This window comes from Malania oleifera, chromosome 12 (assembly GCF_029873635.1).
Source record: "Malania oleifera isolate guangnan ecotype guangnan chromosome 12, ASM2987363v1, whole genome shotgun sequence".
NCBI classification, from domain to species: Eukaryota; Viridiplantae; Streptophyta; class Magnoliopsida; order Santalales; family Ximeniaceae; genus Malania; species Malania oleifera.
Genome location: NC_080428.1, coordinates 78,358,456 through 78,377,637, shown reverse-complemented (window position 1 = coordinate 78,377,637; position 19,182 = coordinate 78,358,456). Strand labels below are relative to the sequence as shown.

General features: G+C 34.8%; 1 protein-coding gene across 1 annotated transcript; it reads right to left on the bottom strand.

Annotated features, from left to right (window-relative positions):
- Window positions 1-1,544: 1,544 nt before the first annotated feature.
- LOC131144228 (cytosolic endo-beta-N-acetylglucosaminidase 1-like) lies at window positions 1,545-16,930 on the bottom strand. The gene is made up of 11 exons (XM_058092749.1): window positions 16,235-16,930; window positions 14,356-14,493; window positions 14,035-14,144; window positions 13,840-13,951; window positions 13,607-13,714; window positions 12,649-12,761; window positions 7,862-7,943; window positions 6,625-6,705; window positions 5,004-5,059; window positions 3,339-3,474; window positions 1,545-2,417 (listed from the first exon to the last, which is right to left on the bottom strand). The coding sequence occupies exons 1-11, from the start codon at window positions 16,715-16,717 to the stop codon at window positions 1,683-1,685; spliced, it is 2,154 nt and encodes a 717-aa protein (XP_057948732.1). The 5' UTR covers window positions 16,718-16,930; the 3' UTR covers window positions 1,545-1,682.
- Between the last annotated feature and the right edge of the window lie 2,252 nt (window positions 16,931-19,182).

The following is a 19,182-nucleotide window of genomic DNA, read 5'->3' as shown; positions in this document are numbered from 1 at the left end:
TTGCATAATTTGCGGATAATGTGTGTGTGTTTACACTAATATCAAAGAAAAGTACACCGAAGAACAGTCACTATTACTAATATCCTCATCTGTAATGTTCATTACCACCTGTGATAACATGAGGCCACCTAACAGCAGCAGCACACTGAATAAAAGTGTACTGCTGCCATGTGGTCATGTGGTCTCATGATGACATATAGTAGGATTCTATCCTCATACATCAACCCACAACAAAGAGAGTAGACATAATATGTTCAAATCATTACAAAACGGTTAATGCAAGCAAACTAAATTGTGAGATCAGTCCATCATTTGTGAACAGTTCTCTTTCCCTTTTTGAATATTTAGATAACTACAAAATTACTTATTTTCTACCTTTTAATATTTACAAAAGTATTTTCTAATTTTCACATACAAGAAATTAAGAAATGAAGTGACATTCTGTAGTCATTTAAAAATTTTGAAAAAAAAAAAAAAACACTGCTGCATTACTTTACCCTACCATAGTTGCATCCAAGCATTTGACACACCTTAGCACTCCTAGCACTCATCTTGATTGTTGTTCGAACAAATGACCAAAAATCACCTTTTAGAAAACTAGATGTTAAAGATAATCCTAAATAATTTACAGATTTCTCAAACGAGTTTAGGAAACCACCAATCTTCCATCCATCCCACTGAATTTAGAGAAAAAAAAAGACAAAACAAAACACACACACACACACTCAAATTTATTGCAAGTGATGTTTGCCTTCAAATTAAGGCTATGATATGATCCAACAAGGTTTTCCTATCCATCATGAAGGTCTGCATCAAGCTCAGTTTAGTCTTTAAAACAACTCTCATTTTTCATTTCCAATTTTGTAAAGAATCATAAAAATATGACACCATTTCTCAATTTTCCAATGTTTGCATAAGAAACTTGAAAAACATCTTTATACTGGTTTCTAAACTCTCATACAAATCTTAGAAAACCGAAACAAAGAAAAAAAAATTATTTTTATTAAAAAAAAATTAAAATTATTTTTCACAGCTTTACAGACCCTATATATATATATATATTGGGTTCTAATCACCATTTCCAAGTTGTGAATAATGGAATCTATTTTTGCTAGTTGGCAGGCAGTTGCATGTCAATAGTTGAAAAGGAGATTTACCAAATTCAATGGAAAAATTTGAGCACATGTTCCCCACCAAAACTTCCAAATTAACCACATGCTCTTTTAAAACTAGCCCATCACACCTGTTATATTAGTGTACTGTTTCACAAAGTTCTCAACTGTCCCACGAGCCCACATAAGAATATCTTTTATTCTATTTTATGGCCAAGCACTCTAAAGGTTGACAAGAGCAGGGCTAGCTAACCCTCCTGTTTCAGTGTCCTACTTTAAAAAGTAAAAGGGGCAAAAGGAAAGTTCAGGTGATCAGCAAGGGAAAAAGTTGAAGGTGTCAAGTTGAGAACAGTTAGATCAGCTCCATAGAATCGTCTCTAGAAAGTAAAAGCATGGGCACTAGTAACGAAATGTCCCTTCAGGAATGTCAGATAAGGAAAAGCAAATTATTAGGAGACCTTTTTTATTGTCATTTTATTCCAATGCTACATCGCTTGCTAGAGATACAAGCAAACATTATTGAATCTCCCTCAAAAGTGAAAAAAAAATGATGTGAAGGAATAAAGTTAACTAACCTTCAACATCCAATAGAAATGATGGAGAATCATCAAGGTTTTGGCAAGCCCCATCGACACTGCATACTTGAATAGTGAATTTGAGAGTAGAAATGCCAGTAGGAACAGGAAAGTTGGAAACATAAAAAGCTCGAAGGCAAGCTGTTCCAAGAAATATGCGTGCCCCACCTTCAAGCTTTCCACTGGGATGCTCTGCTACTTGCTTTGCTAGTTTCTGCATGTAGATATTGTACTGGGGGAACGTAGAATCATTTCCATCCTTCAGTTTCCAAGTGATCTTAACACTAAGGGACTTGGACCCCTGTGAACCTGAAGTCCACTTGACATATTGATGCTCAACTAGCCATGCAGTAGCCGGCGGGTAGTCAAAGTTCTGGTCAGGAGTTTTAATCGTCATATGACCAAGTAATGCATAATAATTTGGTGAATTCTGAGCTGACAAATCCTCAGACCCATCCACGATTGTATGCCGCAACTTATAGCATATAGCATGAATTTCTGTTAACGTGAAACCTTTCATGGCAATGCTACTTTCCTGTATCACCCACCCTGAAGAGGCTTCCAGTTTTGTAACTCGATGCGGCATAATCACTTTACTGAATCTGCTTGCAAACTGATTCATGGTAGGAAGGGCACTACCCCAGGATGCAAGAAATACTGACTGCCTTTCCTTTGAGGTTGAAGAAAAGTCGAGGACAAGGCCCAACATTGAGCTCCATTTGGTTTTTACCTGCATTATGTGGTGTCAATGCCTGAACAAAGGGATAAGGCACAGGTTTAAGCATCTAATATTTTTCAACAACTATGATGTATCTGCCCATGCATTAGCAACTATTATCTATGTCACAACCACTTCATGTGATGGATCCAAAGGATTAGGACAGTCGGACCAAAGCAGGTCACAATGACAAGACTACAAAATAACACCAGAATCATTGTTTCGTTAAAGCCAAATTTTTGACAACCTTCTGAATAACATAATGGATGATCAGAAATTTATAGCATGGCAATCAAGCAACATGTGGCCTATGAGCCCTACTCTAAGGTAACGTTTGTTTGCAGAATGGAATTGTTATATGGTTTGCAAAAAAACTCAATGCTATTCTAAGGCAAATGACTATGCAAAAGTTGGTTTTATTCCAACCAATATGGAATAGCATTGAAATTTGAGAATAATCTATTCCATGTTGGTTTAAGTAACACCAACTTTGTCATAGTAACTTACCATAAAATAGTACCAAGCTTACTTTATGAACTATTATACTTTTACACAATAGCTATTCCACTTCCACCTTATTCCATTTTGTGAACCAAATATAACCTTCTGGCCATGTGGCCCATTAGCCTACTCTAAACGCTCTGACCAACCATTGCAGTTGGAGAGGACTAATAATTCCCATACTTCCATAACATGATATACAACCAGCTGCAACCTGTTTGAGAAATTGAAGTTGGGCCTGTCTGGAAGTTTCTGATACATATTTGGTCTCCAGATGCCTAGAGTACGTATGGATCGTAAATTAGGCAACTTGTAAGAGCCTAATAGGTTGAAGTAAAGGATGAATCCTAGTGAGTTGAGAATCAAGCTTTATGCCAAATGTAGCAGCAAGTGGAACTTTTGACAGTGTAACTGATGGAAGAGATGACTTACAGAATATACAAAGTGAATGGGTGACTCCCCAACAAGCAGATCACCCTGAAAAAGCCTCGCCATGAAGTGAGTACGACCTTCAAGATTTCCTTTAAATGTAATGTTTCCCCCTCCACTGTATGATGCTTCCTTAAAACTTCATTCGTTAACACATGTTTAATTTTGAGGCACAAAACTGTAGTTAGTATTTGATCACAAGTGCAGAAGAAAAGATGTGTAAACAGAAATAATTTCTGAGTAAGCCGTGGTATCAAATTTCCATAACATTGTTGAAATTTCGACATTCCACTGCCCTCAAAATTGAAAATGAGGCCAGCTAGTTTCCATCCACAAATTTCCATGAATTATTGAAATTAATTGAAATTTCAATGAAACTTGTTCAAAATTTGTCTGAGGAACAAAATTTCTTTAAACAGAAAAATTGAGTTCCAAACCCTCCAATATTAAACTCAATATGTTATTTCTACACAACTCCAACAGAAATGTAGGCTTTTTCTTTCTTTTGCAAAATTTGACAAATTAATTGAATAAATTCGTTGATTTAGATGGAATTTTAAGTTTTTAAAGCAAGGTTACCAGAAAATGCTGACACTATGAATTGCTGAGAAATTCCAAAATATGGTACATTTTTGTTCAGCAGCACTAAATCGATCAATCCAAAGTTTTAATTCAATATTTTCACATAACATATTTTTTTGTTAGTTAAAGCAGGAATCACACTGTAATTCTTTTTATGGTCAATATTAATCTATTCCAGACAAGAAAATCTCTTCTAGACCTAGAAACATCTCAGCATCCTCACTAAAATAAACAAGTGCCTTTACACATTTTTTCACCAATATATCTATAGATGAATACCCCTAACATTCCACATTTTAGAGCATGGGAGCCATAGCATGATTTTGTTCCGGTTCCATGATCGGAATGTTCTAGGGAACATTAGTTTGAAGTTTGGGAAAAAAAAATTATCAAGTTCCATCTGCAAATTAAGTAATATTTAATGAATTTCATTTACATTACTTGAAGTTCTTAATATGCTTATTAATTTGCAGGAATCACACATTATACACCATATGATTCTCATTTGTGCATTTTATTTGAAATATTTTAGTTAAGATCATGCATTATTATGTCTATTTAGCAGCTTCAAAGTTTAATAAAAATGTGCCCTTTCTAATATTAATTTCCATTGTTATTTGCAATCAAAATTTATGTAATTTTTAAGCCCCAAATTTAAGTCAAAATTGAAATTTAAAACTTATGAGAGCAAGCAATCCACTAGGATGCTGTCTGCGAAATATTACATGAAGCAAGGCTGGTTACTAAATTATCTTTTTCATAAAGGGGAAAGAGAATGGATGAAGGAGCACATCATGCTTATGTCCCTAGGATAAAACTTGAAGCGACACCATAATATAGGAAAGTGAAGGCATCAAATGGCTTTTAAACATCCAACTGGCAGCCTGCTCTAAAATAGTGTTGATTTCAATGGTATGGAATTCCTTAAATATCCTTGAAAATGAAAAGAGCTGGTAATAACCTTTTCTCGTTCTATATATGATTGAACCATGTTAGACTGTTAGTGTTGATTGATACATATTACATAGTAGAAACAAAGCACTAAAGAACGTTGTATGATCAAGTATAGAGAATGGCGGGACTTACTCAACAAGAACTTGAATTGTATCTGTAGTTGAGTCTCCGGAAAACTTGAGGAACGGCTGCAAAAATGAATAATGTTATGATTGGTTTTCAGAATAGAAAAGGGTGGGAATGAAACAGTTATTGTTTGGGGTTATAATAGTTTGGCCAAAAAAGCTATTATCACTCCCAGCACATGATAAAAGTTGGTGTTATACCAACCAACATGGAATATAATAGGAAAGAGCTTCCCATGATGAAATTTGTAGTAATCATTCCATGTTTATTCCATACTGGTTGGAATAACATTGACTTTTGTATGGTCATTTGCCTTAAAAGACACTTATCATCTCTCTTTTTTTCCTTTTTTGTAAAATGTAAAATTATTATATTGCTGTACAATCATTTTTCCATTCCTACCCAAGTCCATTCCACAAACCAAATGTAACATATGAAAAGGCACATGCTGTACTCAGAACCAAATAGCCATATTGAGTGATGCAAGATTTACAAGAAGACACCTTGAATTGAGATATTATAATACTTGTTTAGTTTATGCATATATGACATGTGAAGGGCAAAGGAAATGCCACAAACGTTGACCTAAAATACATCTTCGCAGACTGTCTTAGTAAGAACAGTACATGTTATTTCGCCCTCAATTCTAATATATCCCAAAGACTCTGAATATGAAGTTCCAATTTTATATCTAGTATTTTATTTTTGGGCTAACAAGAACCTATGAAGGAATAAAAGAAAGAAAGATTACAAATTGAAGGTCAAAGTCATCCTCCTAAAAATTTGAAAAGTAAAATGACAACAAAAGTAATGGAAAGGGCCACTTAGCACATCAAATAAAATATACCCCTGAACATTCCTGGAGTGAAATACCATTGAATAAAATCAAGAATAATATCTAAGCAACCTTGACTTTGAAAATGAATAGCAACAAATTCCTCATTCATCATGGATAAACCTATAAGAGTTCTATAAGCTCTTGGCAAATTGCAGGTTTCATGTATTGGAATGTTTTGAAGTCCTGATGTACCTACAAGAAAAGTTTAAAATATAGATTCTAAAGCCAGTCAAAACGCATAATAATCCTTCATCTTGCCATAGATGATGGCGTTTTAATTTTATTCAATGATTGGTGGAGTCTGGTCTGTTTTGTCAATCAGAATTGCACACTAAAAACATAAAAGAAAATTTTTGCGAAAAAAAAAAGAACGATTAAAAAGAGGGGGCTGGTGGGTGAATGATACTCAGACTTCTGTATTTATGCTCATATTGGTTTTGGCAACTTCAAGAAAATGTCCAAAATTGATTGTCTACATTTGTAAACAAAACGAAGGAAAATTTTGCTGATTTTCTTCCTATTATTAAAAATATGCTTTTCCCTTCATGAGAATATAATTGTTTAAAACTAGTCTTCTCCTCTGCAGTTTCCAGTTATTTCAGCTTTGCCCAACATTTTTCTTAGCAACTGCATTATGAAAAATAGTTTTCTGCGTGATTTTTCTCCTTCTATTTTTTAAACAAACCAAATGGAAGGTTACACCAAGGAGCATATGATAATTGCTAAATGCAGGCAATAGGACATTCTCCAGCAAAAATTAATCATAACAAAGGTTTAATGGGTGCAAACCTGAAAACCCTGGCAAGAAAGGTTACACCAAGTAGCTTTTGATACTTGCTCTCCCCCAATAGAAAAATGATAACCATGACCCTAATGAACATCAGAGATTAAATTATTCAATGAACTAGCATCTAAAATATGCAAATGGCCTATTTAGAAATGATTCTCTAGAAGACTTGCAGAGAGACTGGAGTGCTTTACTTCATTAGAGTTGTGTTGCAGATTTTCTCTTTCTTTCTTTTCTTTCATATCCTTTTGACTTGTTGGACCAAAAAAGCACATAACAAGAGATGGTCTGTATCCTCTTCAATAGTATCCACAAAACACTAACGGCTCATTTGGTTCGCGGAATAGTTATTCCTTGGAATAAGATGGACTATAGTGGAATTTTTGGAAATGTAGGTAATAGCTATTTGAATATGGGAATAGTTATTCTTTGTTTGTTCCTTGTTTTGGATTAATAAAAAGTTTCAAATTGCTATTTATTCTACAGCATCAACATAATTTTTTGTATAACTAATTGTAACTAACCTAAAAGGGCAGCTTGGTGCACAAAGCTCCCGCATATGTGGGGTGTGGGGAAGGGGCGGACCACAATGTGTCTATAGTACACAGCCTTACCTTGCATTTTGCAAGAGGCTGTGTCCACGAACCAAATGTAGGGTAAAACTTGCCATGAGAATATAAAGAATGATAAAATCAAGCAACTAATGGCCAGCAGCTGCTGGGACAACCAAAAGATGGCAAGTTGATAAATTGAGAGATTTGACCAAGTAATCCCTTTAATAATTTTCTCCACAGCCTTCTAAGAAGTTGTCATGGAAAGGAACCAATATAAGTAAACAGGATACATTTCTGACTTCCCACACCAACAACCAAAAAGGAAAAAGAATGGGAAAGGAAATGGCAGATATCTTCTGATGTAGTTAATATTTGGGGTGGTAGTGAACATTATCCACCATATGAAGCTAATCAAATGGCTAATTCCAGTTCTTCCCTATTAAGATGACCATATTTTGGTGGCAATTGAGGAAAACGGAAAATTTTCAAAGAGGATGATTCAAAACCCTTGACTAGTTAGCTACCATCACACAAGTTATTAGGCAACAGATCCAATTATTAAAAACTATAAATCACTTTCAAAGACGACGTCCAAATATATGCGAAGGGCTTTTCTTATAAGAACAAAACAACATATTATGTTACAGCAGGAGAAACAAAGAGATGAATGCCATAAGGTTGCAACCTGATCGAAATTTGAGTAGAAAGGCAGTGCTTTGGGGTAATTTTGTACCAATCCCCAGGATTTCTCAACAAGGGACCACCAACTGCAAAATCAAAGTGACAAAGGCCATTGAACCATTAATAACCTCATGAAAATTTGATTAAAAGCAATGCAGTACAGAAGGGACTTGGCCTCAGAGAAATGGACTAACGTATACTTGAGGTAACACATACATACATACACACATACATATACATATATATATATATATGATGGAGGATCACTTGTGGATAATTCTTAAGGAACATATTTTATTTGAAGATTTAGAAATTAGGGATTTTGTTACAATTTTAATTATATTAGGGTTACTTGTATACGTTAAGTAGTTTCGGGTTGTTTTGTAATTATTTGTTTCAATTGTATTGTTGGATGTCTGAAGTATTACTGTATTAGCGAACAATTATCAGATTTGAATCCAGATTTCCTGTTCAATCTCTCTCTCTCTCTCTCTCTCGTGCAGACTCTCCCTCTCCTTTCCTTCTTCTTTTTTTTTTTTTTTTTTGATTACAATCTTCTACCTTTTCTTCCTCCTCCTTTCTTCTTCTTCTTCTTCTTCTTCTTTCTTCTCCTTCAGTTCTTCTCTATTCTTTATCCAACTCTCTACTGTCTTCTAATTTCTGTCTAACCTGTTGCTGCTTTCTTTCCTTCTCCCCTGTTCTTTCTTCTTCTTCTTCTTCTTCTTCTTCTTCTTCTTCTTCTCTCTCTTTCTTTCCCTTACTTCTTTCTCTCTCCATTTTTTATCTTCAGTACTTGTCCTACATCAATTTGATACCATGGCAAACTTCGATTCATACCCAGGCTTCATTGTTGCTGCTGTTCCATCATTTAGTTGCCAACATTGAACACCAGAAGGCTATAACCATATTTGTCATTCCTTCTATTCTCTTCCAATTTCTACCCATATTGCTTCAAACTAGAGAATTCAAACAATTTACACACAAATCAAAGAAATTTGGAGGCTCAAAGCACTAGTTATCATCTGCTACTCACCCATAAAATTACAATCATGCCCCCCAATTTTGAACACCCTTTTGCAGACAGTATGACACCACCTTCACCATCACTAACAGAACCCCCTGAACGGCCCCCCCCTGCAATTTCACTTTCATCCAACCAGGGGGGTGACACCATGCACCACCAGAAAATCTCTCAGCTGACCACCCTTCAAAGCTCCAAATCTCCTGGAGTTACTTTGACAAACCTCCACCATCAGCAGATTGACCACCCTGAGATCTACTATCAGCTTGAAATCATCACCAGAAGAGCTCACAGGCAGCATATGCGCCTACGCACCGGTGATGCACATGTGGACAGTTCCAGAATTCTCCTGCACTTTCCAGAATCGCAAGAAATTGAATTTATCCATAATATTTGGATATTTTATGATATTTTGAGTTGGCTTCAAGATATTTTGATCTATACTTCTGGATCTTGGACTGTCAATGCAAATTTAAGTGTTTTGAAGGACTACCAACATTCAGACAGAAGCCCAGCCACAATAATTTGAGATTTACTGTGAAAAAACAACTTCTCCTTCATGAGATTTTGATGCCATTCTGAAGCAATCCATCTTCAATTGTTTAATATATATTTTGGAGGATAAATTCAGTGTGCCTAGGGGTGAGCAAACGGTCGGTTCGACCAAATTCGGTTAATTAACCAAAATTTTCAGTTAATGAGAACTGTTAACTGAACTGACCAAATAGAGGGGCCGAACCGAACCAAACCGAACCCGACCAAATTACCTTTTCGGGTAATTTGGTTAACCGAATTAATTTGAAATTAATTAATAAAAACGTAATATAATTGTAGATTTTTTTACCACATACTAATTAACATATTAACAAATTAACATATACTAATTAACATATTAACAAATTAGTATATACTAATGAACATATTAACAAATTAACATATACTAATTTACATTTAAATTTTAATTAATTATTAAATCGGTTATTTTGGTTAACCAAATTAACATTCCTCTTAACCGAACTGATTAACCGAACTTTGTAAAACCACAACCGAACCGACTGATCTTATGTTCTTAACCGAACCGAACCGACCAATTTCGGTCTGTTAATTCGGTTAATTCGGGTTTCCTTGAATTATGCTCACCCCTAAGTGTGCCAGCACCCTTTTCTGAGATTTACTGTGAAAAAACAACTTCTCCTTTATGAGATTTTGATGTTATTCTGAAGTAATCCATCTTCAATTGTTTGATATATATTTTGGAGGATAAATTCAGTGTGCCAGCACCCTTTTCCAAGTTTACAAGTGGAATTTTCTTGGAGTATCAGCAAAAAATTCAGAAATACTGCTGAGACATGAAGAAATTTGAATTGGGGCCAACATTTTTAATTCTTGACAAGATATGAATTTGGGAATGTTACAAGTGCTTCCATGCCTTGTCTTTAGGATATCCCTTATTTCAATGGTAACTTTTCCAAGAGATAATTCATAGATTGACTGTATTATATTGATCTATATTTTGTCTATAATGGGATACCAAAAAAAAGGACAAAGTTTGCATCTTATATGCTTGTTGCCTATGCAGCTGAGTGGTGGGATAGAATACAGCACTGCCAACGACATAAGGTAAATCTCAAGCCCTTTTTTGGTTTAGAATAAAAAGTATGTATTATCAGATTTTCCCCTAACTGTTATAATGAGATCATCTTCCATCTAAAGAGAAGAACAAGTTCTTATTTTGGATAATATGAACTTCCAATCTCAAAATGGCTTATCAAGGATGAAATAGAATGTGTCTCTGTTATGGACTATATATATGATTGTAGAAAAGAGATCGCAACTGAACCTGAATTTAGTGATATTGGAGACACGTTAGAAAGTTGAATTGTCAAGCGGCCAGTCTGTCAGATATATCTTTTGCAACAAGTGTTGTGAGTCAGTTTCTTAATTCTTTGTGAACAAGTCATTGGGATGCAGTAATTCGCATCTTAAGATATCTCAAAGGTGCATCTGGAATAGGTCTCTTATATCAGGATCAAGGTCACATTCATATTCAGAAACGTAAATTGGGCCAAGTCACCTATCAACAAAAGATCCACAGCTTAGTACTATATCTTTGCTAGTGGTAGTTTGGTTTCTCGGAGTAAGAAACAAAATGTCGTAGCCAGGTCAAGTGCTGAGTCAGACATAGGGCCATGACTCACACTACATGTGACCTCGTTTGACTGAAGAACATGATAGGAAAACTAGGTTTTCCACATTCTCAATCTAAGGAGTTGATGTATTATAACCAAGCTTCAATTCATATTGTCTCTAACCCGATTTTCCATGAGTGGACAAAACACATTGTGGAGGAGTTTGCCACTTTGTTTGGGAGAAACTTGTGGAGAAGCTCATTACCACCACTCATGTGAAGTCTTACTTGTAGCTTGTTGATTTATTTACTAAATACTTGGGGATGCATGCGTAAATTCATTTGTAACAAGCTAAAAGCATATAATATATATGCTCTAACTTGAGGGGGACAGTTGATGGTTATTTAAGTCATTTAGCATTATTAACATGTTAGCATTATGTTAATAAGTGAGTTAGTAAGGGTATTATGGTCATTGGTATGTACTTGACATATATTATAAATAAAGGAATAGATCTATCATTGTGATTAGGTCTTCCATTTTACCCAATTGTTCAAAAATTTATATATGATGATATTTTCTAATTTATATAATTTTGAATTATATTCTTTTAATTGTGTTTCTTAATTATCATTTGATTCAAGGACAAAAATGAACCTGAGTTCAATTAGGTTTTTAATTAGTTTTAGTTTTGAAAATATTAATCAAATAGGTTGCTATTTTTCAATTTTTAATCATATGGTATGGACACTTGCAACGTAAGCCACATAGTACACCAGTGAGGAAGAGTGACTTAGTTACTCTGGGGGGGCAGTGGAAGGGGTAAGGGTTGACCTAAAATAATTTGGGAGGAGAAAGTCAGTAAGAATTTAAAATCCTTGAATTTGTCAAAAGAAATGATTCATAATCGCATAAATTGGCGAAAATGGATTCATATAGCCGATCCCTCCCAGTGGGAATTAAGGCTTGGTTTTATTGTTGTTGTTTTCAAAACTTTTGATAGTGATGCCAAATGGCTTCTAAGATGATTAAAAAAAAAAAAATGAAGAGATGATAATCAATATTGTTGCTTATAACAATGAGAAACACAAGCAAAACGTTGAATACTTCCTAGTATAGAAAGGATGTTAAAAGGCAAGAAAATAATGAAACCTTAACCTCTAAAGGGAAACAAATACTTGTTGCCATAAAAATTGAGAAGAATAAGCACCCACAAATTATAATGTTGAAGATTGTATAAAAATAAAAGATCTACTCATATTCTTCTTTTTGCCATTATAAAAACAACATGAATTCCATGCATGAAATTAAAGATAAACAATAATGGGATATCAAATCACCAAAGCCCAAAACAGGATACAATTATATGCTAAATATGTCAACCATCTTTTTACTCAAATAATTATTGAGAGAGAATGTAAGGTACTCAAAGGTGCCCTCTACCTTTTAGGTTGTGGGCCAAAACTCATGTTCAAGAAAATGTTCATATCCAATATTCATCCAAGAGGTGTCTTTTGGGTGGTTTGGAGAGTGAGGCAGGGAGGGGGAGAGCGAAATTATAGGTCAAACCACCTGCATGCAGATGGCTTTGTGTGTGCACATGCACATGTGACATTTTGTAACAAGTTAAAAATGCATTACCGGTTCTGAGCAGTCTGGAAATTTGGTGGCTGTTTAGTCTCATAAACCCATCCAGGAGCAAATATGGCAGCTGATACATTATCCTTCTTTAGCACATCAAGTGCGACATTGGTCTAACATTCAAAAAGCTATAATAGTTTAAAACATATCCAAATATTTTCCTTAAAAATTGATATAAATATATAATAATTCACTTTTACTACTAAAACTGCTGATAAAGATCCCATAAATTTGGTAAATAACATGTTACATATCAGTGAAAAAAACACAGTTACCGCCTCATAGACAAACATAATAAAAGAGGAAAACCATAACAAGGTATTGCACGAGTACCAATGAACCACCACAAAAGCATCAAATACAATCGGTAAGCATTTATGGAAATAATTTGAGTTCTCATACATTCAGAAACTGCAGAATTCACGAACAAAATATAAAGGAAAAAAGTAACATAAAAAGAAGGGGAAAAAACATAAAATTTTGAAGCAGTAGAAAGAGAAAAATAAATAACATTTGAAAAAAAGCATTATGTAAATGATTACATCTCTAAAGTATTTTTTGAATTTTCTATTCTAGCTCAAGGCCAACACAGCAGTACAAGTTTAGATATGCATAACAAGTTCCTTCAATACACATCAAACAATTGAAGCCATGCAATGCTCCTCATGCAGTCATGCTCGATTTGCTTTCACAGATCTTCACCCTTACTATGAAACTAAATGATCAACACTATTATGCATAATGAGTTGTAGCCTTAATGGCTCATATTCAGTGTCTAAAGATTACATGATTTCCTCAAACCAAACGAACATATGTTTGACTGTTAATCTGAAATGTCTGATATCTCACTACCAAATACCAGTTACACATTAGCACCGCTTTCACACAAGCTACAGATCACTACACAAAAGACTACTGTGTAAAGAGAATGCATATCATAAGTTAGATGAGTGCATACATTCCATTGTCCATCACCATAAGTGTTCCTTCCAAAGACGTCAATACCCATGTAGACATCAAATTTTCTACTGCCAGCAACTGCTGCTGAACGCTTTGGATAATCTTCCTACATGGTGAGAAAGAAAGCAAGTATAAAGAATGGTACTACATAATCAAATTCTGAAAAGGAGATTTCTCTTATCATCCAAATTTCCCTAAAAAAAAAAAAAGGGAGAATAAGTGATACGGTACCTCCCATGCATAATTAGTGAAAATTCCATCACATATATCAAAGAAAGGTTTGTTATCCTCATTCAGTTCATTTTGCCAAATAAGCTCACCATCAATGGTAACAGCATCATACCTGTACAGTGATCAAACAATGAGTTAAAGTAAAAATGTCCTCATTATCAGATACTTATGAGCCCAAGTGCATTCAACACTCACCATATGACTAGAGATCTGGGAATAGCAGAGTGCATGGTCTGTGTTAAATGACTGACAAATTCTTTTAAATTAGGGATCTGTGCAACATCCAATTCAACCTCCATATTAAGCTGCACATAATAATCCATGAATCATCAATAGGAACAGTGCAAGAAAAAGGCCTTCTAGAAATAGGCAACTCTAATCTATATTATCAGTAATAGGCATAGAAGATGCTCTCAGTGAAGTCACTCATCAATCTCTGTGCATGTTTGGACACGTGTCTCACTTCAGAAACACGAAGTAGAAAAAGCAAATCATCCAGATATGTTAAGGAATTACCAGCCACCCATCAAAACCCAAAGAAACGGCGAGCTCTGTCAAGCGCTCTGCATACATTTGAGCAGATCTCTTTGTAGAGAGGAGTTTATCACAGACAGTCGTCCCTTTATCCCCTTCAGTGATGAAAGTTCCCAACACCTAAAACTTGACAAGTGCTAGAATCAACATTTATTATAAATAAAACAAGGTCTGAGCCTCGTTAAAAACACAAAAAAAGAAAAAATAAATAAAATTGATCATAGATATAACTTCACCCACTCATTAGTCAAATAGAAATATTATAACCAATGGTGATAGAGGACCATCTAAGGAGAATTTTAGGCATTTATATTGGAGCTATATATTTAAATTTTTTGTTACTTTAGGATTATTATGAGTATTTTTAGTTCTTAGGTTTTGTTTTGTAATTATGTGCTTTACTTTTAATGTTGGGCGTATAAATACCCTGTTAATCTGTTATGTGTGTTCTGCAGTTAATGTGCAGTTTTCAATTGAAATAAACCCCCCACTCCCCTCTCCCACCAACATTCTTCTTTTCCTTCTTCAATCTACTTCTTCCTCTTCCTCTTCTCCTTTTCTTCTTCTCATGTAAGCATTCCGTCTTCTCTTCCTTATTTTCTCTCCCTAATCTCTTCTATCTTCCTCTCTCTCTTCTACATTCCCCGACAGCCCTATTGTCCTAGACCTGTCAAAAATATTTATGCCGCATGCTAGAGATCTCTCATCAATCTAGAGCCTTATATTTGATGCAGAGTCAGTTAAGCTACCGAAGTAGTAAGAAAAATGTTAGTAAATCTCAAGTGCTCCTCATAATTCATGGACTCCATAAGAGCACTGGGCAGGAGATGGAGAAGTTGTATGAAATTTTTCAAGGCCCACCCCATTTGTGAATTGGGGAAAAAATGTACAAATAAAAAATGGTAACAAGTATGTGTAGGCATGGAAATTTTTCCACTAGTTTAATTTGCACTAGTTCAATAAGCCATATGAAAGTCAATACCCAAGAAATCCAAAGATATAGTTAAGTGGGAAATCCATTTAAGTATATTTCCAAGTATTTAAAACAAACTAGCAGCAAAGGGCAGTTTAAGTCAATTTGCATGGTAACCACGCTCTTGTAACCACCCCACCTTTTGCTAGGTGAAGGGACACAGCCACTTGACACACAAGATACTTAGAAGTTCCTTCAAACTAGCCCTTTCTAGGAAAGAGAGGAAGAACGAACTCTTCTTCGAATCAAGCCAAGCCTCTGGAACAAGGAGTTTCAACCGACCAAGCACAAAGCCAGGTGTGAAGATTCTTCTTCCACATTTTGAAGAAAGAGATCAAGCCAAGTGGTTCTCATCTTCAGCAACCCAACTCTTAAGCATATCTGAGAAACATGCCAGCCCATTTTCTCACACCAAACAATAACTATTATAATTAGTGCACAATTTTATCGTTAAATCAATAATGAAATCTCTGAGCATAGTAGCAGACTATTTTTCCTTGAAATTGAAACCTGTGCATGTGGACAATCCTACTATCTATAAATGCTTTATTTTTATGCATGTTACTGTCTAGCAGTTGCTGAGTTCACAAACAAATGAAACAAGACGGAAGGCCAATAGACTTTCTACAAAGTAATAAAATCAATTCCTATTAAACAGCTCAAATTTAAATTTAGCTAAAAAATTTCCCTGAATTACATCACTCTGTTTAAGCGCCTCTAATGAAAATTCAAAAAGTAGCAAGAAAAAAGTCAACTGTCTCCTAACCCTTACATAATTCAAGTAAGACAAGTATTGGGCAATTCAAGCAACACAAGTTATCTTTAGCTTAGCCTCGCACGACTGAAAACTGAAAATAAGAAAGAATCAATACAATCACTGCCCCATACCTTGACCCCGTGCTTGTGAGCGGCATTGGTCCAACCCGGAGGCGGCAGCGTAACCAGATTGTGCGAAAAATAAACGAACACATCAATCAAATACCAATGCCAAATCGCATACGCCTCTTCGTTGCTCCCTCCCTGAACCCACTTGTCGTCCAAGTACCCTCCTGCCATGTCGTGGCACACCAGAATCCTCCCGCGTTCCGGCAACTTAGCACCGGGGGCGAGCGGCACCGTGGCCTTGTTGAACGGAAAGTGAAAGGACTCGAAGTAGGACCGCGACTCGAGGTCCTCCAGGGTTTTGACGGGGAAGGCCACGGGCGGTGCCGGCTCCAAAGGATTGAATGGCGGCGTGTCGTCGGAGCTGCGGTCTTGCGCGGTGTGGTCCATGGCGACGACGGCAACGACGGAGGCGAGCGTGCGGTGGACGGAGAGGAGGATGCGGCGGAGGGGAGCTAGGGATCGGCGATTTAAATAGGCGCGGAGCATAGAGTGGCATTGACATTTGTGCCGCTAACGTGGTCGTTGGGTCACGATGACAGTGTGGATTCCTCACTTGAGGCTGAGTGAAATTGGGAAAACGATAGGCGAAACCGCGCTGAAGCATTTCTGTGAGAGAGCGTCATCTCGCTTTTCACCTGTTCTTTTTCTTTGTCTATTCCTTCCGCGACTCTGTCGACCGGTCGGGGTCGGGTGTTTCTTGAAGTTTTCCATACGTCGTCGTTAAGTGAAGAAAAATGTTTGTGGTTGGGGAAATTGTTCGACGTCAGTGCACGTGCACGGTGTGTGCAATTAACTCACCTTACTCTAATTTTTTTCTTTTTCATCGTTCAAATGATTAATGAAAAGGGACTCATGAAATAATATAATTTATATATATATATATATATATGTATAATTAAAACCAACACCATATTTTTCGCCAAATATACCCTATTATTATGTTGGATGAATATGATCAAAAAATTATTAGATATATTGGGTATATACATCAAATTTATTATGATTTAGTCATGTGTATGTGTTTTAACTAATCTAGGCAATTTTTTTTGCACGTGATAAAATCATATTAAATCTGATGTATACACCTTATGTATCTAATATTTTTTTGAATTTGACCTTACAATATTATTACATGCACATGATGAAAGAGAGTAGAACAAAAAGATAAAAAGGTTAGTTTAGATTAATGATTTTGTTAAAAAAAAGTTTAAAGAAAAAAAGAAGAAGATGAAAACTCACTTTTTATTATATTTTTTCTTGATATTAAATGCTACCGAAATTATTTTTAATATGATTAAAAAGAATTTAAAAATTTTCAACGACAAAATAAATTTATACATTTCCTTTGAGATAAGCTTACTTTCAAGATTTCTTGTTGGACTCATTTTTTAGGTTTTTTTCTAGGTATATTGTTACCATATCTTCATAGAGATTGAAAAGGAGTTTTTGGTGTAAATGTTTCATTTGCTTATATGCTTACCTCCGAATTACTTTTGCGTTATCCTCCCTTTTACGTAATTCTCTCTTCCTTACATTGATGATTTTTTTTTTCTACAATAATTAAGAAAATTTTTTCCCTTTCTTAAAGGGTCCATTTGGATCAAGGATTTTGTTTGGACAAAGGAAATGAAAGGAAAATAAGGAGAAAACTTTCCTTTCTATTTTTTTTATATATAAAATACTATAAAAAATGAAAGTTTGTTTTAATAAGATTAAAAATTAGGAAAAACTAAATATCAAATATGTAAAATCAAATTTTTTGTTCATAAATTAGATATTTTTTTATCATTTTCTTTTTCACTTTCCTTGACAACCAAACATAAAAATGTGAATTCCTTAATATTTTCTTTTCCTTTCCCAAATATTAAACTTTCCTTGAAAAAGTTTAGTGTTAAAACTAACAAAAACTAAAATATAAAATTAAATAAAGTTAAAAGTAACATCTTAATAATAAATTTTGAAATATTAAAAATGCTAGCATATAATTTACTTAATCTTCTTATCAAGATAAGAAAAAGCAGGTTAAAAGTGAAATGATTATAAATTCCTACAAAGTATTGTAGGCAACTTATTATTTTTTTCTAAATGGACAATGTACCCGCAAATTTGGTGCGTTCAAAATTAAGATTGGAAGAAAAAAAAAGACCAAGAAGCTGAATTTTTTATATTAAATAAAAAAAATAGCATGAATATTCTTTAGAATGAAGATAAAAATTTCTTTACTTCAATTTTCTTTAAAAATGTTCCAAAATGAGGTGATGTTGGATCTTTTAGATGACAAATTTTGTGATTCGTAAAAGATATATTTTTGTTGATCTTTTATGTCCTTAAAGAGATTTGTCAATTCAATCACTTAAGGAGTACGTTTATGAATAAGGTAAGGTAGTGATAAATCTTTTTGATGATAAATTTGATGATTTGTAAGAATTAATTTTACATTGATATTTTCAATTTTATTAAAGAAACTTATCGATTTGAGGGCTCAGGATGCATATTCTAGAAAGGCACTGGTGGATCTTCCGACTGACAAAATTAATGATCTAATTTATTTATTTCAATCTTCATGAGCATGAATTCGGTGTTCTTCAGTCTCATGTTGCTTTGGTTGAAGAAATTAGTTGAAAAACCAAAATTAGGTTATTGGGACATGTTTTGCCTCTAAATTTTTGTTATTTGTTCCTACTTTGATGTATGAATTTTTTAGAAGTGAAACAAAAATTTATGAAGAGTAACTAAAAATAACTAAAAATCTAAAAGGAAATGCTTAGTTTCACAGGCTGTGATGATACAGACTGACGTGTAGATCCTCACTAGTAGAGGTGGCAAAATGAGTTAATGGGCCGAATTTGGACAAGTCATAAACGGGTCATGGTTAAACGGGTACGAGTTCGAGTTCGAGTTCGCGTTGACCCGTTTATTAACGGATCATTGCTACGTAAACGCAAACCTAC

What these genes read in the sequence shown, in the direction of transcription:
- LOC131144228 (XM_058092749.1), bottom strand. Translation starts at nt 16,717, where the DNA reads ATGCTCCGCGCCTATTTAAATCGCCGATCCCTAGCTCCCCTCCGCCGC. An exon ending in TGGGTTTTGATGGGTGGCTG is followed by an intron (nt 14,145 to 14,355) that starts GTAATTCCTTAA and finishes TATTATGTGCAG; the next exon opens with CTTAATATGGAGGTTGAATT. An exon ending in CCCAGATCTCTAGTCATATG is followed by an intron (nt 13,952 to 14,034) that starts GTGAGTGTTGAA and finishes ATCACTGTACAG; the next exon opens with GTATGATGCTGTTACCATTG.